The following is a 26,198-nucleotide window of genomic DNA, read 5'->3' on the forward strand; positions in this document are numbered from 1 at the left end:
GAACAAAGGGAGAGAGGGAGGGAGAGAGAATATATTACATAATGGGGAAACATATTATGTGTCAGACATTGTGCTAAGTGCTGATAATACAAATACAAGCAAAAAAAGAAAGGTGATCTCTGCCCTCAAGAGGCTCATATTGTAATGGGGGATTGCTGCTTGTGCTTTCTTCTGGAAGAGAACCAATGACATCAGGAGAGTGATGTTTTGACTTGCAAGTGAATTAGATTTAAGTGAGGCAGGGCTGTGCAAAGTCACTAGCCTCACTCTCTCCTCAAGGCTCATCTGAGTCCAGTAGCAAGACATAGGTCAGGATGACCTACGGAGGAAGATAACATTCAAAAGGGCGGAAACAGAATGGGAAAGAAGGTAGTTCTGAAGTCCAACAAGTTAGAAAGAAGGCCAGCCTGGCCTTTCCACAAAATGGAAGCTCCGGAAGAAATTCACCAATGGAAGAAAGTTGATGGGCCTTGCAGAGGAATATTCCATGGAGAGCAGGCTATAGGGATGGTCCACTGCAACAGGGTAAGGAAGCCCCAAGTGCTAATTAAAGTTCCAAGATAAGTCAGCAGTAGAGAAGACATGGCTTTGGAGACAGGAAAGTCAGGTATAGTGGGGAGGAGGGTGGGAACCCATGAAATAAAGAAGACACAGAATGCTTCTTCAGTCCTGGGCAGCCCCTTTCACTGCTCTAGAAATAACAGCAGAGTGATGGAAAATGGGGAACAGGATGCTAAGAATCACACTGTTTTTAGAGTATATACAAACATTAGTTTAGCTGCTGATCCTCCAACTATGAGGTCCTTGTTTGATGACCCATAACAACTGGACATGCCTTTGAAGCAGCTGAATCCGATCTAGCTTAACATTCTCACTATAAACCAAAGGAGAAGATGAAAGCTAAGTTGTAGCTCAATGACTCAGAAGTTCTCCTCGGAAAAGGAAAGACAGAGTTAGTGGAGCTGGTTTTACCCTGCATCTGAAAGGCAACAAAAGTCATCATCCCAGGGGACTTGTGGTTGTATCTGATTGAAGAATGCATGATCAGTATTCACAGAAAAACCACCGTGAAAATAATTGCAGCTTAAGCACCAATATCTGTTACAGAGGATGAGGAGGCAGAGAAATTCTACAATTAAATCAACATATGCTATGAAACTCAGTGACTTCAATGCAAAGCTCGAAGGTGCTGAAAAACACACTGGAAGAAAAAGCCAAGAGGAAGAAATGAGGTAAGTCAAAAGCTTAAGGACTACACAGAAGCCTCCTGCCCATGGATTATAAAACACTTTCCTGAAAGAAGGATCAGGAATTGTTAAATATGGGTAGCACTAAAAATATCACAATTTATTTTTTTTTAATTTTTAACATTCAACCAAGCATTTAAGTGCCTACTATGTAGCAATTACTGGGAATACAATGCTAAAAATAAAACAATCCCTACTACCAAAAGACTTACATTCTATTGGGAGGAAACAATGTGCTAAGTCAATCCAATAAGCATTTAGTAAGCACCTACTGTGTGCCAGGCGTTATGCTAAGCGCTGGGGACACAAAGAAAAATTTTTTTAAAAATAGCCCCTGCCCTCAAGAAGTTCACAGTCTAATGGGGAGATGATATGCAAACAACTATGTATAAATAAGATATAAACAGGATAAATTAGAGATAATCAACAGAGGGAAGATGCTAGCATCAAGGGAGATTGGGAAAGACCATATACACAGATAATTAAATGCAAAATAAATATGAAATCACAGAAGGGGTGATGCTAGCAATTCGAGCAATGAGGAAAAATTTCAGGCAAAAGGCAAAATTTGACCTGGGCTATGAAGGAAGCTAGGGATTCTAAAAGACAGGGTTGGGGAAGGCACGCATTCTAGATATAGAGCACAGACTATGTAAAGACAAGGTGATGGGAAATGATTTGTTACTAACGCAGGAGACATCCTGAATCAATTATCTGTGTATAGCTAGACCTTGTTAGAGCAAAGATTGAGATTAGAAAAAAAAAAGATAGCAGAATGAAGAAAGGAAATAAGAAAAATTTAGGTGTGTTTTTAAAAACTACAACCTTACCTATAAGGAAAAGTTATTGACTACAAAAAGTTGGAAATGGATATAGGAAAGGACATTGACAATGATTATAACAACATCACACTAAAGTTTAACTGATGTAAATCAGTTCCTAAAATAAGAAGTCTAAAACCTGCCTTAGTCAGTAAACATTTAATGTTCTTCCCAAGGAGAAAGATATGTAAACTAATACTAGTTTGGAATATAAACTCATTTGTAAAATCTTACAGAGGAGACTGATAAAAGATTAAGGGCATTATGGCCTCATAAAATAGAAAGGGAAAAAAAAAAAAGAAATGGAAAGGAATAAAAAAATTTAAAGAAAGCTTCGTGAGAGATCTCACTAAGCAGGGCCATTCCAAGGGCATTAAGAACAAAACTGGGGGCAGTTAGGTGGCGCAGTGGACAGAGAACTGGACCTGAAGTCAGGAGGACCTGAGTTCAAATCCTGCCTCAGACAAAACACTTGACACTTACTGGCTGTGTGACCCTGGGCAAGTCACTTAACCCCAATTGCCTTAAAAAAAAAAAAAGGAACAAAACTGGAAGGACTGACAATGAGTCTCATCCAAAAGCCACAAAGAGGTAAATGGCGGCCATGAGCAGGGTGAAACATATTACAGACGAGGAATGATTCAGTAGAAATAGTGGGATGGTTGTCATTAAAGAAACATGTGCCTTGAAAAAAGATTGCCCAGCTTCATTCTAGAATGAGAAATACATAAACAGGGCTTACGCACTCCATGCCCACCCATGCAACGTCTTGAAAAGTATGTCCCAAAAAAGGTGTTAATCATGCTAGTGAAAACTTCTTGGAAATAAAATTAAGAATGCTACAATTAGTTTTGGTGTAGTGCAAATGCTGAACTTGGAGTCAGGAGAGGCCTGGGTTCAAATCCTTGAAATTTACTACTTGGGTGCCTAGTCCTTGGGGAAGTCGTTTAACCGCCCAAGTCTCTGTGTGCTCATATTTAAACTAGGGATAATAATACTTCCTCTATGCACCTCATTGGGCTGATGGAAAGTGATGTGGAAACCTTAAAACATGCTAGAAATAGGTCCTCAAAGTAGGTCACATTGCAGCTAGTGCCAAAATATGTCATTTTCATTAGAATTGCGGCAATAGACTCTATGTCCGATGTCCAAAATTGCCAAACTGGGAGCAATTTTCTTAATTCAATTACTCTACCCCAGTCTTCAAATCAATGCATGTTTTCCTGTACGTGCCTTTGACCACAGAAGAGAGGTTGAAGAGTTGGCGAGGAGTCGTGCAACCAGAGCTGAAAAGTATATTAAACCTCTCGGTGGTAATTGGTACTCGATACAATGGTCTTAAACATCCGTGCCTCCTTTCAGGACAGTGTCACTCACTCACACACACACACACACACACACACACACACACACACACACACAACACACACACACACACGCTCTGGACGTTGTTGGAAGAGTTCCCAAATAGTGACCTTCCCAGACAGAGTTGGTTGGCAACCATCACCACCAGCATCATAGTTAGCTCACATTACTAGACACCCTTCCAAGTGCTTTACACCCCTTATTTCATTTGAGCTTCACAATAAACCCAGAAAGATGGTACAACAGATATTACTGAACACATTTTATGAAAGAAGAAGCTAAGGCTCAGAAAGTTTAAGTGACTGTCAAGGGTCAGAGAGCTAGTTAAGAAGCAAAGGTGGAATTTGAACCCCCGTCTTCTTTACTAGGAAGTAGAATAGATTCTAGTACAGAGCCTTATTTTATCACAGTCAGGGGTCATTAGCTCTCCAATTAATATGGTGACAAATTTTTAATAACAGGGCTTAATATCTGTTGGTCGATGAATGAATATAGAGGTAATAGATAGTTCTCTTTTAAAAAAACACTAAATTTGATTGACTAATAGTAAAACCAAAACTTTAGTGGCCATATGACCCTTGGATAGTAACTCATGTGCATGGGCTATATTTTGTTACCCATAACAAAACTGGGGGGGGGGGGTAAAGAAATGAATGTGAAAAAATATCTGAATACTATATATAATTAATTAGAAAATGTATTCATTGTGTAAATTAGAGTGAGCCAAGTAGTTTTCCTCACCTACAATTTCTTTAATGGATCACTCACCTGATAGGGTTGTTGCAAGAATGGACAAGACACGGGGAATAGGAAAGTACTTTGTAGATATGAAACATCAGAAAGTATGAGCGGGTAATGGTTGGTAGTAAAAACCTGAGACGAATCCATGCTGTCATATATTTGTAGAATCCTTACAACCCAATCTGGTATGACATCTTTCTGAATGAGTCAGACAGGATGAGTGTACAACAATATATAAGAATATTTGGTGCAGACAGGTGATTCCACTAGCATGGAAAACTCCTTGTATGGAAATGCCCTCCACTGATATAGCACTGAGCAGAGAGCCTGGCACATAGTAGGTTCTTAATGAATGTTTACTGACATTGACTGATTGATACAGATGAGCAACTCCTCTGAAATTTACAGGCAAAGAGGAATGCCTGGAACACTGAGGGAGAGACCCACAGACACACAGTGAGGATGGGATGTGGCAGAAATAGGAGTTGAACCAGGTTCTTCCTGACTCCTAGGCCAGGTCTCTCTCCAGTAGGCTACATTGACTCTCATTAAAAATAACAAGTTGCATTTATGTAAGCCTTTAAGGTTTTCATGGACTTTTTCTTTAAAAAAAATTTTTTTCTCATTAAAGCCTCATTCCAAACATGTGAAGTAGGTATCATGGATGTGATTATCCCCATTTTACAGATAATGAAACGGAGGCTCAGAGAAAGGAGGTAATTGGGAAAGGAAGGAATAAGGTAAGGGAATAAGCATTTATGAAGCCCTACTATGTGTCAGGCACTGTGCCAAGTGCTTTGCAAAAATTAAACTCATTTGATTGACCCATGAACATACAACCAGTAGGTGTCAGGGAGGGGACACTAGTCTTCCTGACTCCAAGTCTGGCATTGAATCTACTACAACTATATTCTCTCTATATTCAGTACAGCTTCTTCTGTCTACCCTTCATACATCTAAGCCCAAACCCTCATTACTTGTGGTTTTCTCATAATTAGAATAATGGAATAATAGCAAGTGTTACAAAGTTATCTCGAGTGTCAGAAGAATACAACCACAAGGTCACTAGATGGATCAAACTCTCACCCATAAGTGGGAGAGAGGGCCAAAAAAATTATGAATGGAAGTAGTTAATAAATCCTACATTCCTTAAAATACAGAAAAATGAAAGAATGGGTCTTTGGGGTCGGTGAGAGGTTTTCAGGATTTCTCTCCTCTTAAATTCTGTCTTCTCTTTTAAAAAAAAAATGGCAAATCAGCTTCCCACAGACATGATCTGAATGCCTGGCTTCCCCCTAAACTATTAGCCAGTGTATCAGGTTTAAACCTGGATTTGGATTTCCTCATTGATAATTGTCTAATTGGATTTTGCCAATTCTCAACAAAGTCTAGAGTGTCCCAGGCCGTGCTTTTTTCATGTGGACCCAAAACCAAGAAAAAGGGCTAATAATCCAACTTTGTCCCTCAAAGAGAACAAAGGCAGGATGGGAATTCAACACTGTACAGAGAATAACATAGGACCCCGTTCATGCTTTAATTTCGTATGTGAGCTAAACGAAATTCAGTGTCTAGAATTAGATATTGTTCGGCACAGGTTAAATACCACAGGACAATAGACTCTAAGGAACTATTCAAATTCTTCTGATACACAGGAATCTGATTATCTCAACTATTGCTCAAAAGGAAAAAAAAGTCAGCAGCATTGCCTCAGACTTGGAAATATTCTGGTTAAAAAACAATTGTTGTTGTAATGAGACTGGTTATAATGAGATTTCAACTGTAGAAACAATACCAAATTGAAAGCAGAATTACTTACAAAAGAGCCCTGTAAAATAGGATTATTTTAGGACAATGGAAAATAAGGTGTTTGTGGTTTTACCCCATAAATTCTCTGCTGTCTGCTCATATTTATTCCTTCTTGGCAGTCCTCTGAACACTCATTCACATTGGAGAGTCTTTCTGCCCTAGCATTCATTTTGGGGGGAAAGCCACAGAAAAAAACATCTCCCAGCCTCACCTTTCTTCCTCCATTTTATTGGCTCTTCAGTCCTAATTCTTATACATGCATCACACTCGCATTCAGTTACACTCTGGACAATGAATTTTCCTAATCCAGTTAGCATGCTGACAGAACAGTGCTCACAATTTATAGAATTTCCTTTTAGCCATCTACCTATTTCACAGTTCATTACAATCCACAATGCACACCTGTGTTTATGCAATCACAAGCAATTTTACACTGAGTACTAAATAAGGTATTGTCTAAATCCTTTAAAAATGCAATTTATCCCTGAACTATCTATCAATCAATTTGGGGTTTGAAGCTACCTGTCTGATTCCCTAATGATGCAGAAATCGGTTACACACCATATCACAGACATTATCAACTGCCAGATGTCTTCAGTGCAAGGTTTGGAAGCCCCCTTCTCTACCCTTTTGTTAAATGGTCATCTCCATAACCCTGGGGATACTGGAGAAGGGGGAATTTTCTTTGTTATCCATTTAGCTATGTTATTCAATCTGATGTCCTTTACTTTGATCTATATGTCCTCTTGTTGGTCTGGTTTAAAAAAAAAAAAAAGAACGCTGGTGGGGGCTCGTGAGCTATGGCTTTGAGGTGAATGCTGACTCAAAGCAAACCATGAACCTGGTTGGTGGTAGCTTTCAGGAGAACCATGATTGAGTGGGAACCCAGACTACATACACCTGGACCGGACTACCTTCTCATAAAAATCATAGCACAAAGTCACATTTTCAAAGTTTCTATCTAATGCCAAAGATTTACCAAACCAAGTACTCCGTACCAGGAGTTCCCTAAATTGCTTAAGCTCAGAAAGCCTCATCGTTTTCTCTTCTTGGATCCAGAGATATTTTTAGTGTTCTGAGCTCCCACAGCCTGATCTTGGCTTATTTTTATCTAACCCTCAGGTTTTCACATCACTAATAAGAGAGAAAGTAAATAAATACTTATACATTAATGAAGAAAAATGTTTGCATAGTTTGACACTGTCATCAGATAGACCCTCAAAATGGAAAACAGAAACCACCCTCAAATGCTTGCCCTGGCGGAGGTGAACTCCACAATAAATGTGGTCCCAAACATTTTTCCTGTCAATGATAAAGAACTCTGCAGACCACCCAATCATGACCACCACAGGAGCTATGACTCAGATAACTTTGGTCCTTTTTTCTTTCAAATGAGAATTATCACTCAAACATAATGAGGTCTCACCATGTCAAAAAGAAGCGCATTAAAACTTAAAAAGAGAGAAAGATTAAAATGGTTGCCCATCAGCTAGGTGAGTATTTGCCCACCCTTTAAATTCATCTTGTCTCATCTTTTACAACATTAACAAGAATTCTGACATGGGCTTATAAGTAGATTCATCAAGTCTAAAATGGTTCTGGACTTATTTGTTAGATCATTATATTGCTGTTATCACAAACAAATAACAAATCCTTTTTAAAGGTACTTTCTTTCCATCAAGGGCTCCAGCCAGACACAACTAAGCCTATTTATCTCAGAGTTATTGTAAGCTAATTTTGTACTTTGAAGATTAAATAAATGATAACAGTGGGCATTTGTATAATGCTTAGAAGATGCAGTGTTGGAGAGAGAGGGTGAGCCTTGGCATCAGAAAGACCTGGATTCAAGTCTTCTCTCTGCCACTTCTCAATGTCCCATAAACTTACTAAGACTCAAAGTTGTAGATGAATTGCTAATATGTATGGGTGAAAAACATTTCCATACCAGGATTTCCTAAATTGATTAAATAATAGATCCAGATTGGGGGGAAGAGAGAGAGAAAGGAGGAAGGAGAGGGAGGAGATGGAGGGAGAAATGAGGGCTTTGAAGATGTGTAAAACACTTTATAAACATTCCCAAGGCATCCCCAAGCCATGTCGCCAATACTCTAGCTTCCTCCTCAGCCTCTTCCCACCTGAACCCAAATTCCCATCATTCCAAGCCTGGGCTCTGATTGGTAAGCAATTACCTACCACTTGGTTCACCATATCACTGCGCAACCATTTTCAAGCCATTCTGCCAGACACGCACCCTACCACCCCCAAACCCTTCCCAGTTATCAACTCTTATTCTTCCTATGTGTGTTTTCTCAATTTTGTATTTGTATCTCAATGTGTAGAATAGTATGGGGAACATAGCATTTAATTTTTTTATTCATTCACTCATAAACATTATTTCAATGGACCCTCATAATGATCATGCTATGTAGACACACCATTATCCTCATTTTATAGATGGATGAATGGAATACCAGAACATATCTGGGGCAGTATTTGAACTTAGGTGGTCCTGAGCACAGCACAATATCCTCTGGACCACTTCAATAAACATTTATTAAGTACCAGGCACTGTGTCAAGCCTGGAGATATAAAAAGAGGCAAAGGGTAGTCCCTGCCCTCAAGGAGCTTAAAATCTAATGAGGGAGACAACATGCAAAGAAATATGTAAGACCATTATTGCTGTTCCATAAACAATCCTAAGAGGTTCAATAAAAATCCATATTTTAATTTAAAATACACTGACTTACATCATATGATAAACACCAATTTCTAGCTCCAAGCAGGAAAGGCCTTTTCGTCTGCCTGGGGCACCAAAAAGGTCAGTGCTGTAGGTGTGAGGTCCAGAACTAGCCCGGATCCCTCCCCTCCCCAGAAATTCCAGCATCACGGTTCACAAGCTCTTTCCTCCTTTTCTCGCCAAACTTTATTCCCAAGAGTTGAAGCTCTCCAAGAGAAAGGGGCCAAGGAGCGATTGGAATGGAGACACAGAAAAAGAGGCAAATCAGGCTCACTCTGAGCCCACTCAGAGAACACTTTGGCAGGCCGAGCCTCCAACGTCTTGACTCATCCCGGACGCTGGCAGAACTGGTCTGCCTTCTCATGGGGGGACTCCACTGAGTCACGGTTGACTCAGTCAGATCAGGGTGGCCACCGAACTCACCCTGGGGAAGCTCCCCCTGCTTTCAAATTTAGGAAGTGACTACAGTTTAACCCTTGGGAGGAGGGGCAGGACAAATGCTATCATTCCAGTTTTCCCTCTATCTTGAGCCAATCATTCCAGCCTCTAAGGACCTGTCCAAAGGGGACATTACCCCTCACATGCAGGATTGTTGGGGGGAAGTCCTTTTTGTAAATCGTAAAGTCATACTTAGGCTAGGCAGGGTGGTGTAGTGTCCAGAGAGCTAGCCCCAAGTCAGTAAGGCCTGACTTCAAATCCAGCCTCTGACAGTACTGGGTGACCCTGGGCAAGTTAAGTCACCGCTTGTTGCAAGCACCCAAGAAATTCTCTGAGCCTCTAAGTTAAAGACAAATTGCTTATCTGAATCGGTGCAGAAAGTTTCCATACCAGGAGTTTCCTTCAAACGAAAATCAGAGCCCCAAACATGTATATATGTGTGCATGTGTGTACATATGTATAGGTATTTATCTATAAATATACACATATTTATGTATATACACATATATGTATGTGTGCACATATATATACACATGCACACGTGCATGTTTATACTATGGATTTTTCTATATATGCTTTCATGTATTTACATGTCTGTATATGCATAAACACATGTGTATGTTTACATGCGCATGTATATGCACCCTCATGTGTATTGTGGGCATCTGCCTTGGTAGTGGCAGTTTTCTCATTCAAGCATTTCTTTTACTGATAAAATCCCATTCCCTATACATTGATGTAGAAATATGTTCCCCTATACATATTCATATATGTACATATATATGGAAATAGATGAGCTAAATTGACTATCTCTTGGGGTGCTAGATGGCATAGGAGATAAAGTCAGACCTGAAGTCTGCAACACCTGAATTCGAATCCCATCTCAGATGGTCACTAGTGGTGTGACCCTGGGTGACTCACTTATCCGCTCCATCTCAGTTCTCTCATCTGTAAACTAGGGATAATGACAGCCAGTAACTATGGGGTCGTGAGAACCAAGTGAGAAGACAGATGTAATGGTTTGTAAAAGTTAAAGCTAAGTTATAGAAATGCCAGTTGTTGTTATCATTGTTGTTGTTTTAGAAAAGCGCTTCGGAATAAGTCAAGGCTTCCATTTTTGTCTCCTCCAGTAGAAGGTAAGCTCCTTGATGGCAGGAACTGTCTCTGCTTTTGTATTGTTTCCCCAGCTCTCAGCACAGTGCCTGGCTCATGCATACTAAGTTTCACTCACTGTCTGAAGAGGAGGTCAGATGGTCAGCAGAAAGACAGGATCAATGAGAATCAGAATGGAAGGCCAAGTCTTGGAGGGAGATGGAGGGCTAGACTTAAGAGTCAGAGAGCCCTGATGCATCCCAGCTGGGTGACCTCAAGCCAACCCCTTCACCTTTCCAAGCCACCATTTTGTCATTTGTAAATGACACTTCAAACCTTCAGGGGCTCTGTATTCCAGGGGTTATTATTAGTGATGAATATCCTACCTCATTTCAGACCAATGGAGTGGAAAGAGATTTGTCTGAAAGAGTGAAGAGTCTGACTATAGATGGAAGTCATTTCCTGTACATGTAGGGAAAATAATGCTATCAGCTAAAGAACCTTGGATTTAGGAATGGAAGGGACTCGGGGACCATCTAAACCATGAATTCTTAACCTCAGTTCTATGAACCTGGTTTAAAAAAACTAATAACAATATTTCAATATAATTGCTCTCCTTTATAATCATGTTGTTTTATTTTATGCATTTAAAACTTCATTCTGAGAAGGGGTCCATAAGCTTCACCAGACTGCAAAAGGGGTCCATGAGACCAAAAATAAGGTTAAAAACTCTTGCTGTAGCCCAAACTTTTCATTTTGTAAATAAGGAAACTGAGGCCTCTAGTCCTCTGACACCAAATATAGCATTTTCCACTGGGCCACACTGTCTTAAGTAGGTCTGTTTTAATCAAAGCCTTTCACATCAAAGCATTAGCCCACAGGGCTGGCCTCTGTGTACACGGTGATTACACAGAGATAAATAGGTATTTGAGCAATGCTTGAAAAGTTTGCTCTCTCAGGAAGGTAAACATTCCCTTAGACGTTAACATTTTGTTTGACATGTTTAGTTTTGTCAAAGGTCATTAAGATATTAAGTTCAATCTTCACCTTGTCATAAGTGATCCCGAATGCTATACCAGGAAAGTCTGAGCTAACAAAATGGTGCTGGGTTAGGAATTCAAGCCCATGATGTATCTTACAGGACAATCACATAACCAACACACATTGGTTTGTCTGCTAATTGATTATAAGAAAAATTTCAGGTGGGGGTGTTGTTATAACAAGAGTTTTAAAATCTTAATAACTGTATCCTTCCCTAAGATACTCATATTTGAAAACTCAAATGGCTCTGTGTTCTCATCACTGTAAGTCCACATCACTCTCCAGCTCTGAGTCCCAACTCATCCACCAATCTCAACCTTCATGGTTCTTGAATGAATGAATGAAAAAAGAGACCTTTATCAAGCAATTACTGTGTGCCAAGCTCTGTGCTAAGTTAAGTGCTTAGGATACCAAAAGAACACACCATGTCCTCTGAAGAAGCTCACCCACGACTCCCTGAGTCTTGTGCCAAGATCGTTGTAGCTGAGTTTTCCCCTTTGTTTCTTCATCACCTCTTTTTTATGAGATGATATCACTCATAAGCTTCCATTATCATCTCCCCATAATGCCTTACAAATGACTTCCCATTCTAAAACAGCCTTTCCACGGGCTGTCACGCCATGTATCGCTGATTGTTGTTTGCAGGTTGAAATGATTTCTGAGCTCTTTGGCCCCCTCACTGCGCTGATTGCTTTAGATCAATTAAACTTCTACTGTCAATGGTATTATCAGGTTGGGGGAGAAGGGAAAGAAAGAAGGAGGAAGAAGAAGAGGAGGAGGAGAAACGTTTATTAAGTGCCTACTACGTGCCAGGCACCATGCTAAGCACTTTACAAACATTATCTCATTTAATCCTCACAACAACCCTGGGAGGTAGGTGCTACTATTATGCTCATTTTACAAGTAAGGAAACTGAGGCAAACAGAGGTTAAGTGAATTTCCCAGGCTCACACAGCTTGGAAGCTTGTCTGAGGCTAGATTTGAACTCAAATCTTCCTTAGTCCAGGTCCAGCATTCCATCCACTGTGCCACCAACTGCCTCCGTAAGTAACTTTCAGTTGAATGCAATACCTTTGAATTTTCAGTCTTTATTCTCATTTGGTATGGATTTTGCCCTTTTCTCTAACTCGTCAGTGTACCAACCGCACACAGAGAGTCGGTACCCAAACCCTCCCACACCAGAAACTCATCATTTCCTAGCAGAAAGCAGTCGGTTCCATGTTGTTCCATGATCACCACACTCTACTCTTTTCGGCTGTCTTCTTTAAGAAGTATTCCTGTGAGAAAGCTCTGAATAATCTAGAAGCATTTGGCTTTCTTCATTTGTTAATCCTCAGCCGTCTTTCCCAACACTTTTCTGGCAATGTTAAATAACCAAGTCTCCAATGAAGTGGTCCTTCCTCAGGGCTTTAAATGCACCAGGAAATTGTCTCCATCGACTCCCGTGCATGCCTCCCCTGACAGAACTTGGGACAATTTAATTGTTTTCAATTTTTTTGTTATTCTGAAACTCAAAAACATCAACGAACACCCATGTTTCCACAAGCAAAGAACAGAAGAGGATTGCATAAGAAGCCCTGAATCTCCACTATGTCCTGTTTGCTTCTTTGTGAAAGGTATATAAGAAATTCAACATGGCAGTTTCAAAGCTGTCCTGCTTGTATGTCTCTCCCTCCAACTTCTTTCTCCTCTCTTTTGTGCATTCCTTCAATGATGCTCTATTCTTTTTTTCCCATCGTCAGGGGGGGTGGGAGGTATTACTATCACTAGTTCCCCTTCTCCCCCCTTCCAAAAAAAAAAGGGGTGGGGGAAATCCTGCCTGGTAACAAAAAAGCAGAATTGATAAAACTAATTCCCACATTGGCCATGTCCAAAAATGTCCATCTTCTTTCTCCTGTGAAGTCCCCCCATCTCTTGCCCTTTGAAATTCATAAAACTATTGTGATTGCTGTCACTACCGAATGAATGTAGCATCCACTGAGATATACATGTTGGGCAGGAGGTGGAAACATGCTTCATCCACAGTCCTTTGGAGCCCTGGCTGGGCACTGAATGCACAGAGTTCTTACATTTTCCAAGTGCTTTTTCCCCTTTCAATGTTGTAATCATTGCATATGCTGTTTCACCTGCTAGCTATTCTCCCTGTTAGGGGCACCTTCCTGAAGGCTTCTCAATTCCTTTAGAGCAAAACTCTCAATACTGATGAGCTGCTATTCCTCCAGTACTGTGTCCTCACTGCTGACAGGACAATGTTCTCACGTTCTGATTATAACAACAGCACAACAATGTTTATAGACAGCCAAACAATTGTGATCCTTAGCACCTTCTGTCCCTAAGCTACAATAAAGTTTAAAAATAAAGAAATGAATATCAAAGAACAGCTAATGTTTCATAACCATAGGAGTGGGTGTTAAGTGTTCCTTTTATGCAATGCATCTTCCAAAAAAATATTGAATATTCTTCCAAGAATAATACTTCTCTTATGCTCAGGAGTTTGGAAATTCATATAAATGTGGAAGAAAAGGACAAAAAATAAAATAAATCCAACTTTCCCTGACATCAGGCTAAGAACAAAAGTGAAAGAGCCCCATTCCCCAATGAGCTACATTTCTCGGTGGCATTCTGTGACATTAAAAAAATAAGGAATGCATGTGAAATGCTGTGGACTCAATTCTGAAGCCAAATAACATCCCCCCACCCCCTCACCAAATATCAAAGCAAAGCTATACAGGTCTTTGGCCAGAACACAGGAGCTGGATTGAGACAAGTACAGCCTAAGGTTGGGTGAACTCAAGAAGGTCCCACCTCCCAAGACATCACTGACGTAGAACATTATCAATACTCGACACCCTCCTCATCTTCTGTCTCTGTGATGAGAGTGCCAGCAAGTGCCCTTTGAAATTCATAAAACTATTGTGATTGCTGTCGCTCCTGAATGAATGTAGCATCCACTGAGATATACATGTTGGGCAATCTCTCTTATGGCATAGATCACCACAGATGCATTCTCTCCTATGCGTATTTCATCCATGTTTTCCCATAAATGTTTAACAAGGGGTCTACCTAACATACCATAGGCCTTCTCTAAAACTCTTGATGCTGGAGTGATACCAATGAAGGCATGAGCTGTCCATCAGCTGTACCCAGCTCTCATGACACAGCCAGCTCATCTTTAATGGTCAATGAAGGAATGTTGTGTATTTTGGAATGTATAAGTTAGTTGCTCTCTCTAATGGTATAGCTGGCAATGCATCTGTGTTGTTTTTATTCCTGTGCAACTCCTGGCCCTCGTTTTTCGCTAAATGTTGGTGGTTTTCTTCCAGAGCCACTGACATTGTGTGGCCACCAAGAACAGGCTAGCAACTGGTTGTCCATCCCTCTTGTGTCATGACTAGGCCACCTTCTCTGATGTCTGTTGAATTACCATTGTGTAAGTTGAAATATGCAAGTTGGGAAGCAAGAAACATGAAGGGGAATAGGAAAATCAGGATCCTGGCCTTCGAGGCCTTTGAAGCTATTTTTAAAAAACAAAATATTATGTTATGCACTGTGCGGTATCTTTGTATGTGCATAATCATGATTCTATTGATTTACGACTCACATGTCAAATAGCGTCTGGGCATGTGTACAAGCTAAAACAAACGAGACCCGTAACCAAACCCCAGTGCCGTGAAACCAGATCCAGCCAGCGCTCCCCAGGCCTCACTCCACCCCCTATTACCACCACCCACCCAAGGCAAATTCCCCAGTAGGCAAAAGCCTGCAACGGAAAGCTCTGCCTATGACATGTTATAAAAAGGTACCCAAAGTCTGCTGGCAGCTCGCCTTTCCAGAAGAAGACAAAAAAGGGAGCAAAGCTTTTTTCTGTTGTAGTTGTTGCTTTTTTCCCCTTTATTGCCATGGAAAGAGCTCTTTTCTCCCTGGGCAAGAAGAGGAGAAGAAATTACTCAGTCCTTAGGTCTCCAGAAGCTAGTGTTGTAAGTACTTCCTGGGATACATGAGGGGCCCCTCATTTCCATCTGAATCTGGATCTTTTTCTCTAGGGATACAAGGCCCGCATCTCTTTATGCCCCAGCTCCTGGTGAGCCTGCAAGTTCTTGTTTCCTTCTGCTTCTCAGAGAAAAAAAAAATAAAAGGAAAACCATCCCCTTAGCCTGCCCCACTGCCAAGAGCCCTTTACTCAGGATTGGACAATTACCACTAATTCCACCTTAAATTGCTTCCTGTCAGAGATGGGCATCATTAGGCAACTTTCTCCATTTCCTTTTACAGAGAGATGAAAGAAAAAGAGAGAGGGACAGAGAGAGACAGACAGACAGAGTGAGAAAGACAGAGAGAGAGAAAGAGAGAAGGAAAGGAAGAAAAGAAGGAAGGAAGGAAGGAAGGAAGGAAGGAAGGAAGGAAGGAAGGAAGGAAGGAAGGAAGGAAGGAAGGAAGGAAGGAAGGAAGGAAGAAGAAAGAGAGAAAGAAAGAGAGAAAGAGAGAAAGAGAGAAAGAAAGAAAGAAAGAAAGAAAGAAAGAAAGAAAGAAAGAAAGAAAGCAAGCTCCCAAGGTTTTTCCAGATGATAAAGTCATCATGCTCCCATGCGATGCCTTCAAAGCAGCAGAAATGAAGAGGGTCGCTCTCTGAGTTCGAGACGGCTGCTTTCTTGATCTAAAGAGCCATTTTGCTTGGGTCTGTGATTATGAGAATTGCATGTTGTGGATGGGGTGGAGGGAGCAGGCAGACATGGTCCAAACCATCAGCGATAGACTTTTCTACTTTTCTGTGACCTCAAGGGGTCCCTCCCCTCTCCTCCCCCTCCCCCCCAGGGCAGGTTTGCCTCTTGCCTGGACCATGCTGACTGCCTCAGTCTCCCAGCCTGCTCCAGCTCAGACTCCACACAGCTGCCAAAGTGATTTTCCTGAGATCTAACCCCGTCACCACCTTATCCAACAAACTCCTCCAGCCTCAAGAATGAGACACTGACTCCTCTGCCAGTCAAGGCCCTTTTTAATCCGCCCCCCACCCTCCCTCCACAGATTTGTTCACTTCACTCCCATCAAACATTCTAGAATCCAGCCACTGGGGCTCTTCTGGCTGACCCTCCTTCTCCAGACTCCACACCTTTGCCCAGGCTGTGCCGCATGCCCACAGTGCCCCCCCCAACCTCTTAGAATCCCTAGTTTGCCTCAAAGCTTGGTTCAGGTACCACTTCCTCTGGGAAGCCTTTCCTAATATCACCAACTGCTGGTGACTTCCCGGCCCCCAGATTATGTTACTTTGCAAAAGCAACGTCCATTCTTGCACATGCACGTGTTATCTCCCCCGCCAAGAGCCCTCATTCCGTTTTTGTCTCTGTATCCCCAGCCCTAGCACAGCGCCTAGTAGGTGCTTAATAGATGCATGCTGGCTGACTGATGATCAAGCAGCTCAAGATGCCTTACTTTACAGAAGAGATAAAGGAGACCCAGAGGGAAATGACAAACCCAAGGTCACAAAGAAGGCGAGAGACCAAGCTGGACTGGAATCCGAGTCTTTTGTCTCTAAATCTGGTAGTCCTTCCACTGCACTCTGCCCGTAGTTTAGAATTGATTAGTTAGAACACAGCCAGTCTCAAACATGGCCCCAAGAGAGCCAGAGGGGGAAGGAGCGGGGCAGCCAAATGCAACCACGGAAGGGATTTGGAAAAACTACTGTGATGGAGAAGTGAATGAGCAAGGGTTTGTGAAGCACTTGCTATGTACCAAGAGCAGGGCCTCCCATCCAAATGCAATTTCTAAAGGTCTGTTCATCCTGAATGTGAGCCACACTCGGCTCTATCATCAAAAATGGCTTTAAAATGAGGGACACATTCTCCATCATGCTTCTGAGGCTCCAACGGGCCTTTCCTTCTCACCCACTGCAAGGAGGGCTGCAGGTCCCAGAAGCAGCTTTGTATTTGTGGAGAATTTTCATGCCAGATAAAGAAAAGCCAGATTGGACACAGAGAATGGTGGAGAAATGATGGAAAGGCATTGAATGAAGAAGGAATGAAGGCGGAGGCATGAGCACTGCTCAGTGGTCAAGGAACCAGGGCTCGAATCTTGAAGTGGCCCCTTCCCACCAGAACAATGTTCTTACAAGATGGCTTCCTGTCTCCTGTCCCCAGGAGGCAAGACGCGGTGGACGAGGGGGTTGGACATGAGGCTGCCGCAGCCTCCCTATACGTCCTAGCTTTCTAAGCCCTGCACAGTCTGGCTCCCAACTCACGCTTCAGAATGACTTTCTCATCACTCCCTCCAGGATCTTGACCAGCTGGATTGAGAACGGAAGTTTATCTAGTGAGGTGCATAATGTAATAATAGTCTAAGCTATCTACTTAACATATAACCTCCATTAGGATAGAAGCTCCTCCAGGGCAGGAACTGCCCAGCACAGCAACCAGGAAATAGTAGATGCTTAATATGTGCTGGGCTGACTGGCATTCCTTGGTGGGTCCTCCTCTGTTCCCTCTCCCCTCCATGCACCCCTTTACTTCTGCTCCACCCAAATTCAGAGGCATGACAGCCTCAGGATTCAGCCAAGAAGGAGCCTGAGATGGAAGGGGAATGTGGTCCCTGGGACATCACCAGCCACCCAGGCCTAGCTTCACCCCTCTCACGCTGCATCGAATGCTCAGAAATCCCAGCCCATTCAGGGGAGTGGATGGCCTGGGTGCCCCTCTGGCCATCAGAAGGGCATCCCCTTAAAATTTCTAGTCGATCCATAATTTCTCATCTTAAAAAGGGAAGAAAAATGAAATGGAGTATTAGGTGTCCAGATAAAAGACAAGGCAGAGAAATGGGAGAGAAAAATCTCACCATTTGTAGGCTGTTGAGGCAAAGTGAATATTTTGTACTAAGAGGTTTAAATTGCCCAGAATCCTCTTTATTTTCAGAGCAGGAGGGTGGCTAAATATTGGTTCCCCATATTGATCAATGAGCTTAAGGCACAGATCCCCGCACTTATTACATATGAGCATTCACAGGATTTAGAGCAAGATGGCACCTTCGAGGTCTCCTAAGCCACTTGGAAGAAGACTGGCCAGATGGGAAAGGGCTTTGAATGTCAAGCACAGGAGTTTCTACTTGATACCAGAGGAACTGGAAAGCCCCTGGAGTTCACTGAGAAGAGAGGGGGACAGAGAGGCGGACCTGTGCAGATCTTTGCCATTAATACCAATCTAAAGAGCTTGGACTGTATTCTAGGAAAGCTAAGGTGAAGCAGCACAAGGCAGGTCCCCAAAGCGAGGCCTCCCTCCCACCCCCCAAACCCCCGAATCCTGATGCCAATAGCCACCCCACCCCTGGGGTGGGGGAAGATGATGCTGACCTTTGATGACAAGTGAAGCAGACAGCTCCCTGCATGGTTACTGCCTTCATTTCACACCAGTGACTCGTTGGCATTGTCCTTTTGTCACACAGAACCCCAAGGTATGATGGTAAGCTGCACACGGGCTTTCTTCCAGGGGCAGGTGATGGGCTCCACCCCAGATCACGGAGCCCATGAGAAACACCCACATGGCCACCCCTTCCTCTCCAGTGCAGAACAAAGCCCAACACTAAAGAAGCAAAGAATGTGTCCTGGGAAATGGGGAAAAGCCCCCAGAAATGTGCCCAGGGGTGCTGCCTCTGGTCCACACCTGTGTTTTTAAACACCTGGGGAAATACAAGTATGGAAACTCACAGCATTAAACAGTGGAGAGAGCCCTGGCTTTCCAGGAAGAGGATCTTGGGCTGAGAGGCCATTTGGCCTGACCCCCTTGTTTTACAAATGAGGAAACTGTGGCCCAGAGAGGTTAAGTCATGCTGCTAATAAGAATCAGAGGCAGGATTTGAACATGCTTCTTTCTGACTCCAAGTCCAGTAAAACATTTATGAATTTGCCTCTGACACTTAGCAATCATGGGACCTGGGGTAAGTGACTTACCCTCCGCCTTAGACTCAGTTTCTCCATCTGTTAGAATCAGAGGGTTTGCCCGATGATCCCTGGGGACCATCATGCCTCTACCTCTATGGATCTGTAAGAGCTCACACTGTCCACTGGGCTGTGAGCCACGGTCTTGGAGAACCGCTCTTGACCCGAAGAAGTCTCGGAGAACCGCTCTTGACCGAAGAAGTTAGGAGATTCGCCGATTCCCCCAGGGCTGCACAGTCAGCCGGTAGCAGAGGCAAGACAGGAATCCAGGTCCTTGCATCTCCAAGGCTGATTCACTACCCATTAGGCAACACCGCTTCTTCCCATGGAATCAGAGCTGACATTTCCATGGTGCCTTACGGCTTGTAAAGCACTTCATGGACATGATCGCATTAAGCTGTGCAACCACCACCTGAAGTGTGCCCCGCAGGCATGACTATGTCCACTTCAGAGAGGAGAAAACAGACTCAGCGAGCTCGGTCATGAAGTCAGCAAGAGTCCGAGGCAGGATTCCTACTCAGGTCCTCCTGACTCCAAGGCCAACACCGCCTTCACTACACAAAGCCGCCTCTCCCCATAGGCACGGGGGATGAAGGAATCTCCGCTTTAGAAACGCAAGGATCCCTGAGGATGTAGAGTCCAGCCTCCTCGCTGGACAGCTCAGGAAACTGAGGCCCAGTGAGGTCTGCTGGCTTAACAACAACAACCATGACCAAAGCAGCTACAATAATGATAATAGCTATTTATACAGCATTTTAAAGACTGTAAAATTATATTTATGTATGTGTACATGTACCCATATATACGTGCACATATAGATTTCCCCCATTTGACCCTCACAATGACCCTAGGAGGCAGGTGCTATTATTATCCCCATTTTACAAATGAGGAAACTGAGGTAGAGGTGAAGTGATTTGCCCAAGGTCATCCAGTTAGCGCGTGTCCAAGGCAGGATTTGAATTCAAGTCTTTCTGGCTCCAGTTCCAATGCTCTATCCAGGTAGGTGTGACAGAAGCGAGATTTGAACCCAAGTCCTCAGACCAGAGAGCCGCGGCCCTTTTCCCTCCCCAACGCTGCCTCTTGACGTTTCATGGTGCTGATGACGAGATGCCCACCAGAAGCCCCAGGTGAGTGCCGGGCCAGGCGCAGCCCAACCCACCCGGCCGCTGCAGGATGACGCCCTTACCTCTGTCTGCAGGATGGCCGCCCGCTGCTCTTTGGCGGTTAGAGATTCTTTGAGCACCTCAATATGCTGTTTGCAATCCGAATTCTGGTTGCTGAGGGTTTCCAGCTTGGTCTGTAAGGCGAGAAGTTCCGATTCCTTCTTGGAGAATTCCTGTTTCAACTGATCCACCTGAAACAACAAAATGCTCGTGTCAGAGGCAGGAAGCGATGCAGTCCAGAGGGCCCTGATCCCTTCCTTCCCTAGGCCAGGCAGGTCATAGCAGCTCTAGGGAGGGCTCCTTTCACCGTGGGGGCTGCCAGGCAGAGGGCGCAGACGGGGGAGCCCTCTACTCACTCACAGAACTAGCCTCCTGCCCCAGGGGAGCCTCCAAATTCCTCCTCCCTCCCAGGGCACCCCAGAAACTGCCTCTTTATATCCAAACCCTTGGCAGAGAGCCTGAGTGTAGACTCTCAGTTCTTAATACCTGGGTGACCTTGGGTAAGTCATTTAACTTGCCTGAGCAGCCTCCTTTTCAGACATTCGAAATTGCTGGTCCTGCCTGACAAAATCTATGACTCTGTGAATAAATGGCCACTTGACTAATCTGGTGTTTGCTGTGAGTGCAGTCATCAGACAGCAAATACCTTATTCATTTATAGTATTCCCCACTTCGGAAAAGTAAAGTGACTTTCATGGTGTCAGAGAGATCACAAGAACTAAAGAAGGATTCCAACTCAGACCTACAAACTCCCAGGCAAGCATGCCAATTGGGCTTATGATGGACTCACAAATGAGTGAGCTTCTCATCACTGGAAGGAGCCAAGCCCTTAGAGGTAAGCTGAGCCTGCTCCAGGGACATGGAAGGAAGGCTGCCTGCTTCCCCCACAGAGCTGGCCCAGCCAAGCCCTCAGGCTGCATTCCCTCTCAAGATTCTGCGTCATATTTCTATGTAGCATCTTACAGATTATCATGAAATAGTCTCTCTCTCTCTTTCTGTCTTTCTCTGTCTCTGTATCTCTGTCTCCTTCTGTCTCTCTCTCTGTCTCCTTCTTTCTCTCTCTCTCTGTCTCTTTCTGTCTCTATCTCTCTATCTCTCTGTCTCTACCTCTCTCTTTCTGTCTCTCTCTGTCTCTCTCTTTCTCTGTCTCTCTCTGTCTCTCTGTCACTATCTCTCTTTGTCTGTCACTGTCTCCCTCTCTCTCTGTCTATCTGTGTCTCTATCTCTGTCTCCACCTCTCTCTCTCTTTCTCTCTGTCTCTCTGTCTCTCTGTCTCTCTGTCTCTCTGTCTCTCTCTCTCTCTCTCTCTCTCTCACACACACACACACACACACACACACACACACACACACACTCACATAAGAAAGAGAGTGTATGGAGAAAGGGAGACCCAGGATGAGGATAACAAACATACCACAGGAAATTAGAAATCTTTCAACTTCCATTTGCTCCTTAAAATTGATATCCTCAGGTCAGCTAGGTAGCATGGTGGATAGAGCCCCAACCTTGAAGTCAGGAGGACCTATGTTCAAATCCAGCCTCAGACACTTACCAGCTGTGTGACCCTGGGCAAGTCATTGAACCCCAATGGCCTCAAAAATGGATATCCTCAAAAATAACGTAAGCCCACAAAAGCTTATCTAGCTGCAACCAGTCATACGTATGTTGGAGTCTACATATGAAACTGATTCACTTAAAATAATAATTAAGAGAGATTTCCAAGGCAGGGCCCCTTTGGAGAGGAGATTCCCATAACTGCCCCAAAGCCCCATTAGTAGGGAAATGTCTGCTGACTAGAGAAAAAATGTACAAGGTATATCCTTGGCATCAGGAAGATTAAGTCTCCTCTGACACGCACAAGCTAGACAATTGAATTAACATCTCAGTGCCTTCAGCAGCTCTGGAAGATCACGATTTAGTGGGTGGCACCATAGTTAATAGAGTGCTGGCTTGGGGCCAAGAAGACTCCTCCACCTGAGCTCAAATCTGGCCTCAGACATTTACGAGTTGTGTGACCCTAGGCAAGTCGCTTCACCCTGTTTGCCTCAGTTTCCTCACCTGTAAAATGAGCTAGAGAAAGAAATGGCAAACCAGTCCAGTATCTTTCCCAAGAAAACCTCAAATGGGGTCATGGACAGTTGGAAATTTCTGAAACAACTGAGCAACAAAAGTGGCACAGAGTCTGGAGACAGAGCACCTCCTACTTCTGACACTACCCGTGTGACCTTGGGCAAATCAGTGCCACCTCCAAAGGCCTCAGTTTCCTGAACTGTAAAAGAAAGAGGTTGGCTTGGATGTCCTGTGATGCTGATGGGGGAAGACAAGGGCAGCGGGGGAAAGGGAACAAAGAATAATGTTTAAGAGAAACGCAATCTCCTCGGTGGGGGAGGGGGAGACATTCCTCTTTACAGCAGTAACTCAATAAAAACGGAAAATGATACAACCAGAAATGTAGGCCTGCCGAAGACTGAGAGCAGCAAGGAAAGGACAGAGCCCAAGGCCAGTCTGAATGACGTCACACCTCTGGGGAGGTCCGTGCAAGCATCGCACCCACTCCATCTCTCCTCAGGTTCCTCCCCCAGCTCTGTCGGCGACACCTCTCCCGCCCCACAGGAGAAGAGCCCGCCAAAGAAAACAGCTTCTTTGTCATCCCTGATTCAGCCTTCCCATCTGTAGGAGGGCAATCGACGATTGCGCAGCCTGGGCTAGGCGAGGGGCACCAAACTGTCAGATGTTAGTGAGAAAACGTGCTCAAAATTCAGAACAAAAGGGGCCGAGTCTGGAAGGCTGCTGAGTGGCATTGCTGGCAGATGCTGGGGGGGAACGATAGAAGTGAGGCTCCTCTGCTACAAGGCCTGGAGAAGAAGAATGAGCCAGGCCACGAACAAAGCCTCCTTCAGAATGAGGCCAGCAAGCATTCTTTCCCCCAACCTAATTATTCATATGGTACATTATATTCTCAAAGGACTAATGGTGCCGCTGAGTGACACAGTGTGCAGAGTACTGGGCCTGGAGTTAGGAAGACCTGAGTTTAAGTCCAGCCTCAAACATATCCTAGCTGAGTGACCTTGAGCAAGTCACTTAACCTCTGTTTCCGTTTCTTCAACATAAAATGAAGATAATAATAGCACCTACCCCCCCCAGGGTTGTCATAACAATTAATTGAGATGGTTTTAAAGCGCTTAGCACAGTGCCTGGCACATAGAAGGTGCTATATAATGTTAATGATTATTATTAAGGATGTTTCTGAGTAAAACTCATACTTAATATCATTTCTCTATTAGGTTATGTTGTTGAATTTCAACTCCAATAGGAATGGAACCATTCTGCTGGCCAATTATCCTACCATGGGTTTGCAAGCTTGTGCTTCTCAACTATACTGAAAGAGACAGAGACAGAGAAGGAAAGAAAAGAGAGAGAGGAAAGAGGAAAGAAGAAGCACAGCAGAAGGGAGAGAGACAGACAGAGATAGAGAGAAGGGAGGGAGAGACAGAGAGAAGAGAGGGGAAGAGGAGAAAAAGAGAGAAGAGAGAAAGGGAGAAAAAAAGAGAGAGGGGGGAGAGAGAGAGAAGAAGGAGAAGGAAGAGGAGGAGGAGGAGAAGAGGGAGACAGAAGCGACAGAAAGGGAGAAAAAGAGAGAGAAAGAAGGAGAGGGAGAGAGAGAGATAAGAGAGACTGAGAGACAGAGAGAGAGAGACAGACAGACAGACAGACAGAGAGAACAGATGTTAGGTAGATAAATTAGATGCTAGATGTAGAAAGCTATTGATAAATATAGAAAGCATATTTGAGCACACAAGTACAGACGCATGCCAACAGACCATATGTGGTAGCCCATGACCCCTGCGTGCTTGGAGCCTTGGCCACACCTTCACATCTCTGCAATTGCTCTCACCTCCATAGCTGCTGCCTCGCCTAACCCTTCTCGTGGATCATACTGACCAAAAGGATTTCACTTCCTTATTGCCACTAATGACGAACACAGCAGTTTTGGGAGCCCCTCCTAACCAAACTCGGTCCAGCCTTAAGCTCAAAATTTAGAGATGCCAATCCCTCATTTTACAATAAGGAAAGAGGCTCATAAAATGACTCACCCAGGGTCATACGGCTAATTGGTGACAGAATTAGGACAAGCGTCCTAGGATAGTGACTGCAAGTCCAGCGTCCTTGTATCTAAAGCGCAGAGCTGCTTGGTCACTTGTATCTGCTCATGAACCCCGAGGTGTGAAGAGTCACAGTATATACACATACGTACATGCATATGTATGAACGTCCATATGTGTGTATAGTGCGTGTATATTTACCAGATCTGTGATGCCATTTTTATACAGTGAATTTCCAATAAGGAAACCCCCTCTAGCACTGCAGATAGGTGCCAGCTGAGCCTTAAAAATGTGCCTGAAGCAATAAGAGGCTGAGTAACTTGTGCAGTTACAAGGCCAGCTTGTGTCAGACAGAGGTAGGGAGGCCTTGAATCCTGGGGTTCATAACTCCAGGGCTGCTCTCTACTAAGTCAAAGTAAAGTCAACAAGATTTTATTAAGCACTTACTGTGGACCAGCTGAGCTGATCCAAAGAAGGGTTAAAAGCAGTCCTTGACCTCAGGGAGCTCACACTCTAACGGAGGAGAAAATATGTAAATAGCAAGTTACCTACAATAATGATGATGCCAGTGATAACTAACATAAGGCAGCTAATTGGCACAGTGGATAGAGTTCTGGGCCTGAGGTCGGGAAGACTTGAGTTCAAATCTGGCCTCAGACACTTCCTAGCTGCATGAGCCTAAGCAAGTCACTTAATCTCCATTTGCCTCAGTTTCCTCATCTGTAATAACAGTATCTACCTCCCCGAGTTGTTGTGAGGACCAATAAAGATAATAATTATAAAGCACTTAGCACAAAGTTAGTTATCATCATTATTATTGTTGTTATTATCATTATTATTATTATTATTAAAGGAGCACTAAGATTTACCAAGTACTTTAACATATATTAACTCATTTGATCCTCATAACAACTCTTTGAGGTAGGTACCGTTGTTACCTTCATTCCCAGATAAGAAAACTGAGGCAGCCAGAGGTTAAGTGACTTGCTCAAGGTCACACAGCTAGGAAGTGCATGAGGCAAAATTCGAACTCAGGTCTCTTTGACTTGAAGCCCATCACTCTATCCACTAGACAGCACTAGATAGGATGGCCGGCCACCTAGAAGCCTAGTAAGATAGATACAGAGGAGATGGAAAATCAACGTTATGCTGCCTTTCATTCTCAATGGTCGTTATTTTCAATATCTCACCAGTTATAAGTCAAACCAGATGAGACGCCCAGAACCAGGAGAAGGAGTGTCTCAGTCCTGGCACAGTCAGGAGACCAGGGTTGCTGGATGGAAACCTACATGTTGGGGGGCGAGGTGTAAGAAGACTGGAAAGGCAGGAGGGGGGCAGTTATGAAGGGCTTCAAAAGCCACGCGGAGCATCTTGTATCTGATCCTGGAGCACAGGAGCACCCGTAGAGCAACAAGAAAGGCCCCAGGTTCTACCCTCAAATCCTGGCTCCATGCCTGGGCCAGAAGAAGGTCTGGTAAGAGTGTCTAGAATCCACAGGGCTAGTCAGTTCTAAGGCAAGCTTGAGCTCCCCCATCTAGGGCATCCCTAAATCCTCTAAAGGGAAGGCGTGCCTGTACAGAACTGGGACTCATTAGGAGAACCACATGCCTGCCATTCTCTTATACCCACCTGGAGCTGCTTCCTGGGACCAGAGATCCCAGCTGGGAGGACATGACGCTCTGGAACTCCAGTCCTGGCGCCCTGAGCTGCCCCGACTGGGGAGGGC

General features: G+C 43.8%; 1 protein-coding gene across 6 annotated transcripts in view; it reads right to left on the reverse strand.

Annotated features, from left to right (window-relative positions):
• Positions 1 to 26,198, reverse strand: part of ERC2 (ELKS/RAB6-interacting/CAST family member 2) — a 1,023,879-nt gene that overhangs the window by 712,792 nt on the left and 284,889 nt on the right. For all 6 annotated transcript variants that reach the window (XM_020970639.2, XM_078152062.1, XM_078152065.1 and 3 more), the window contains one exon: positions 20,393 to 20,560. In XM_020970639.2, coding sequence (XP_020826298.1) covers positions 20,393 to 20,560 — 168 coding nt within the window. The remainder of the gene's footprint in view (positions 1 to 20,392; positions 20,561 to 26,198) is intronic.

The sequence above is a fragment of the Phascolarctos cinereus genome, unplaced genomic scaffold, assembly GCF_003287225.1.
Source record: "Phascolarctos cinereus isolate Bilbo 61053 unplaced genomic scaffold, phaCin_HiC Scaffold_4;HRSCAF=312, whole genome shotgun sequence".
Lineage (NCBI taxonomy): Eukaryota > Metazoa > Chordata > Mammalia > Diprotodontia > Phascolarctidae > Phascolarctos > Phascolarctos cinereus.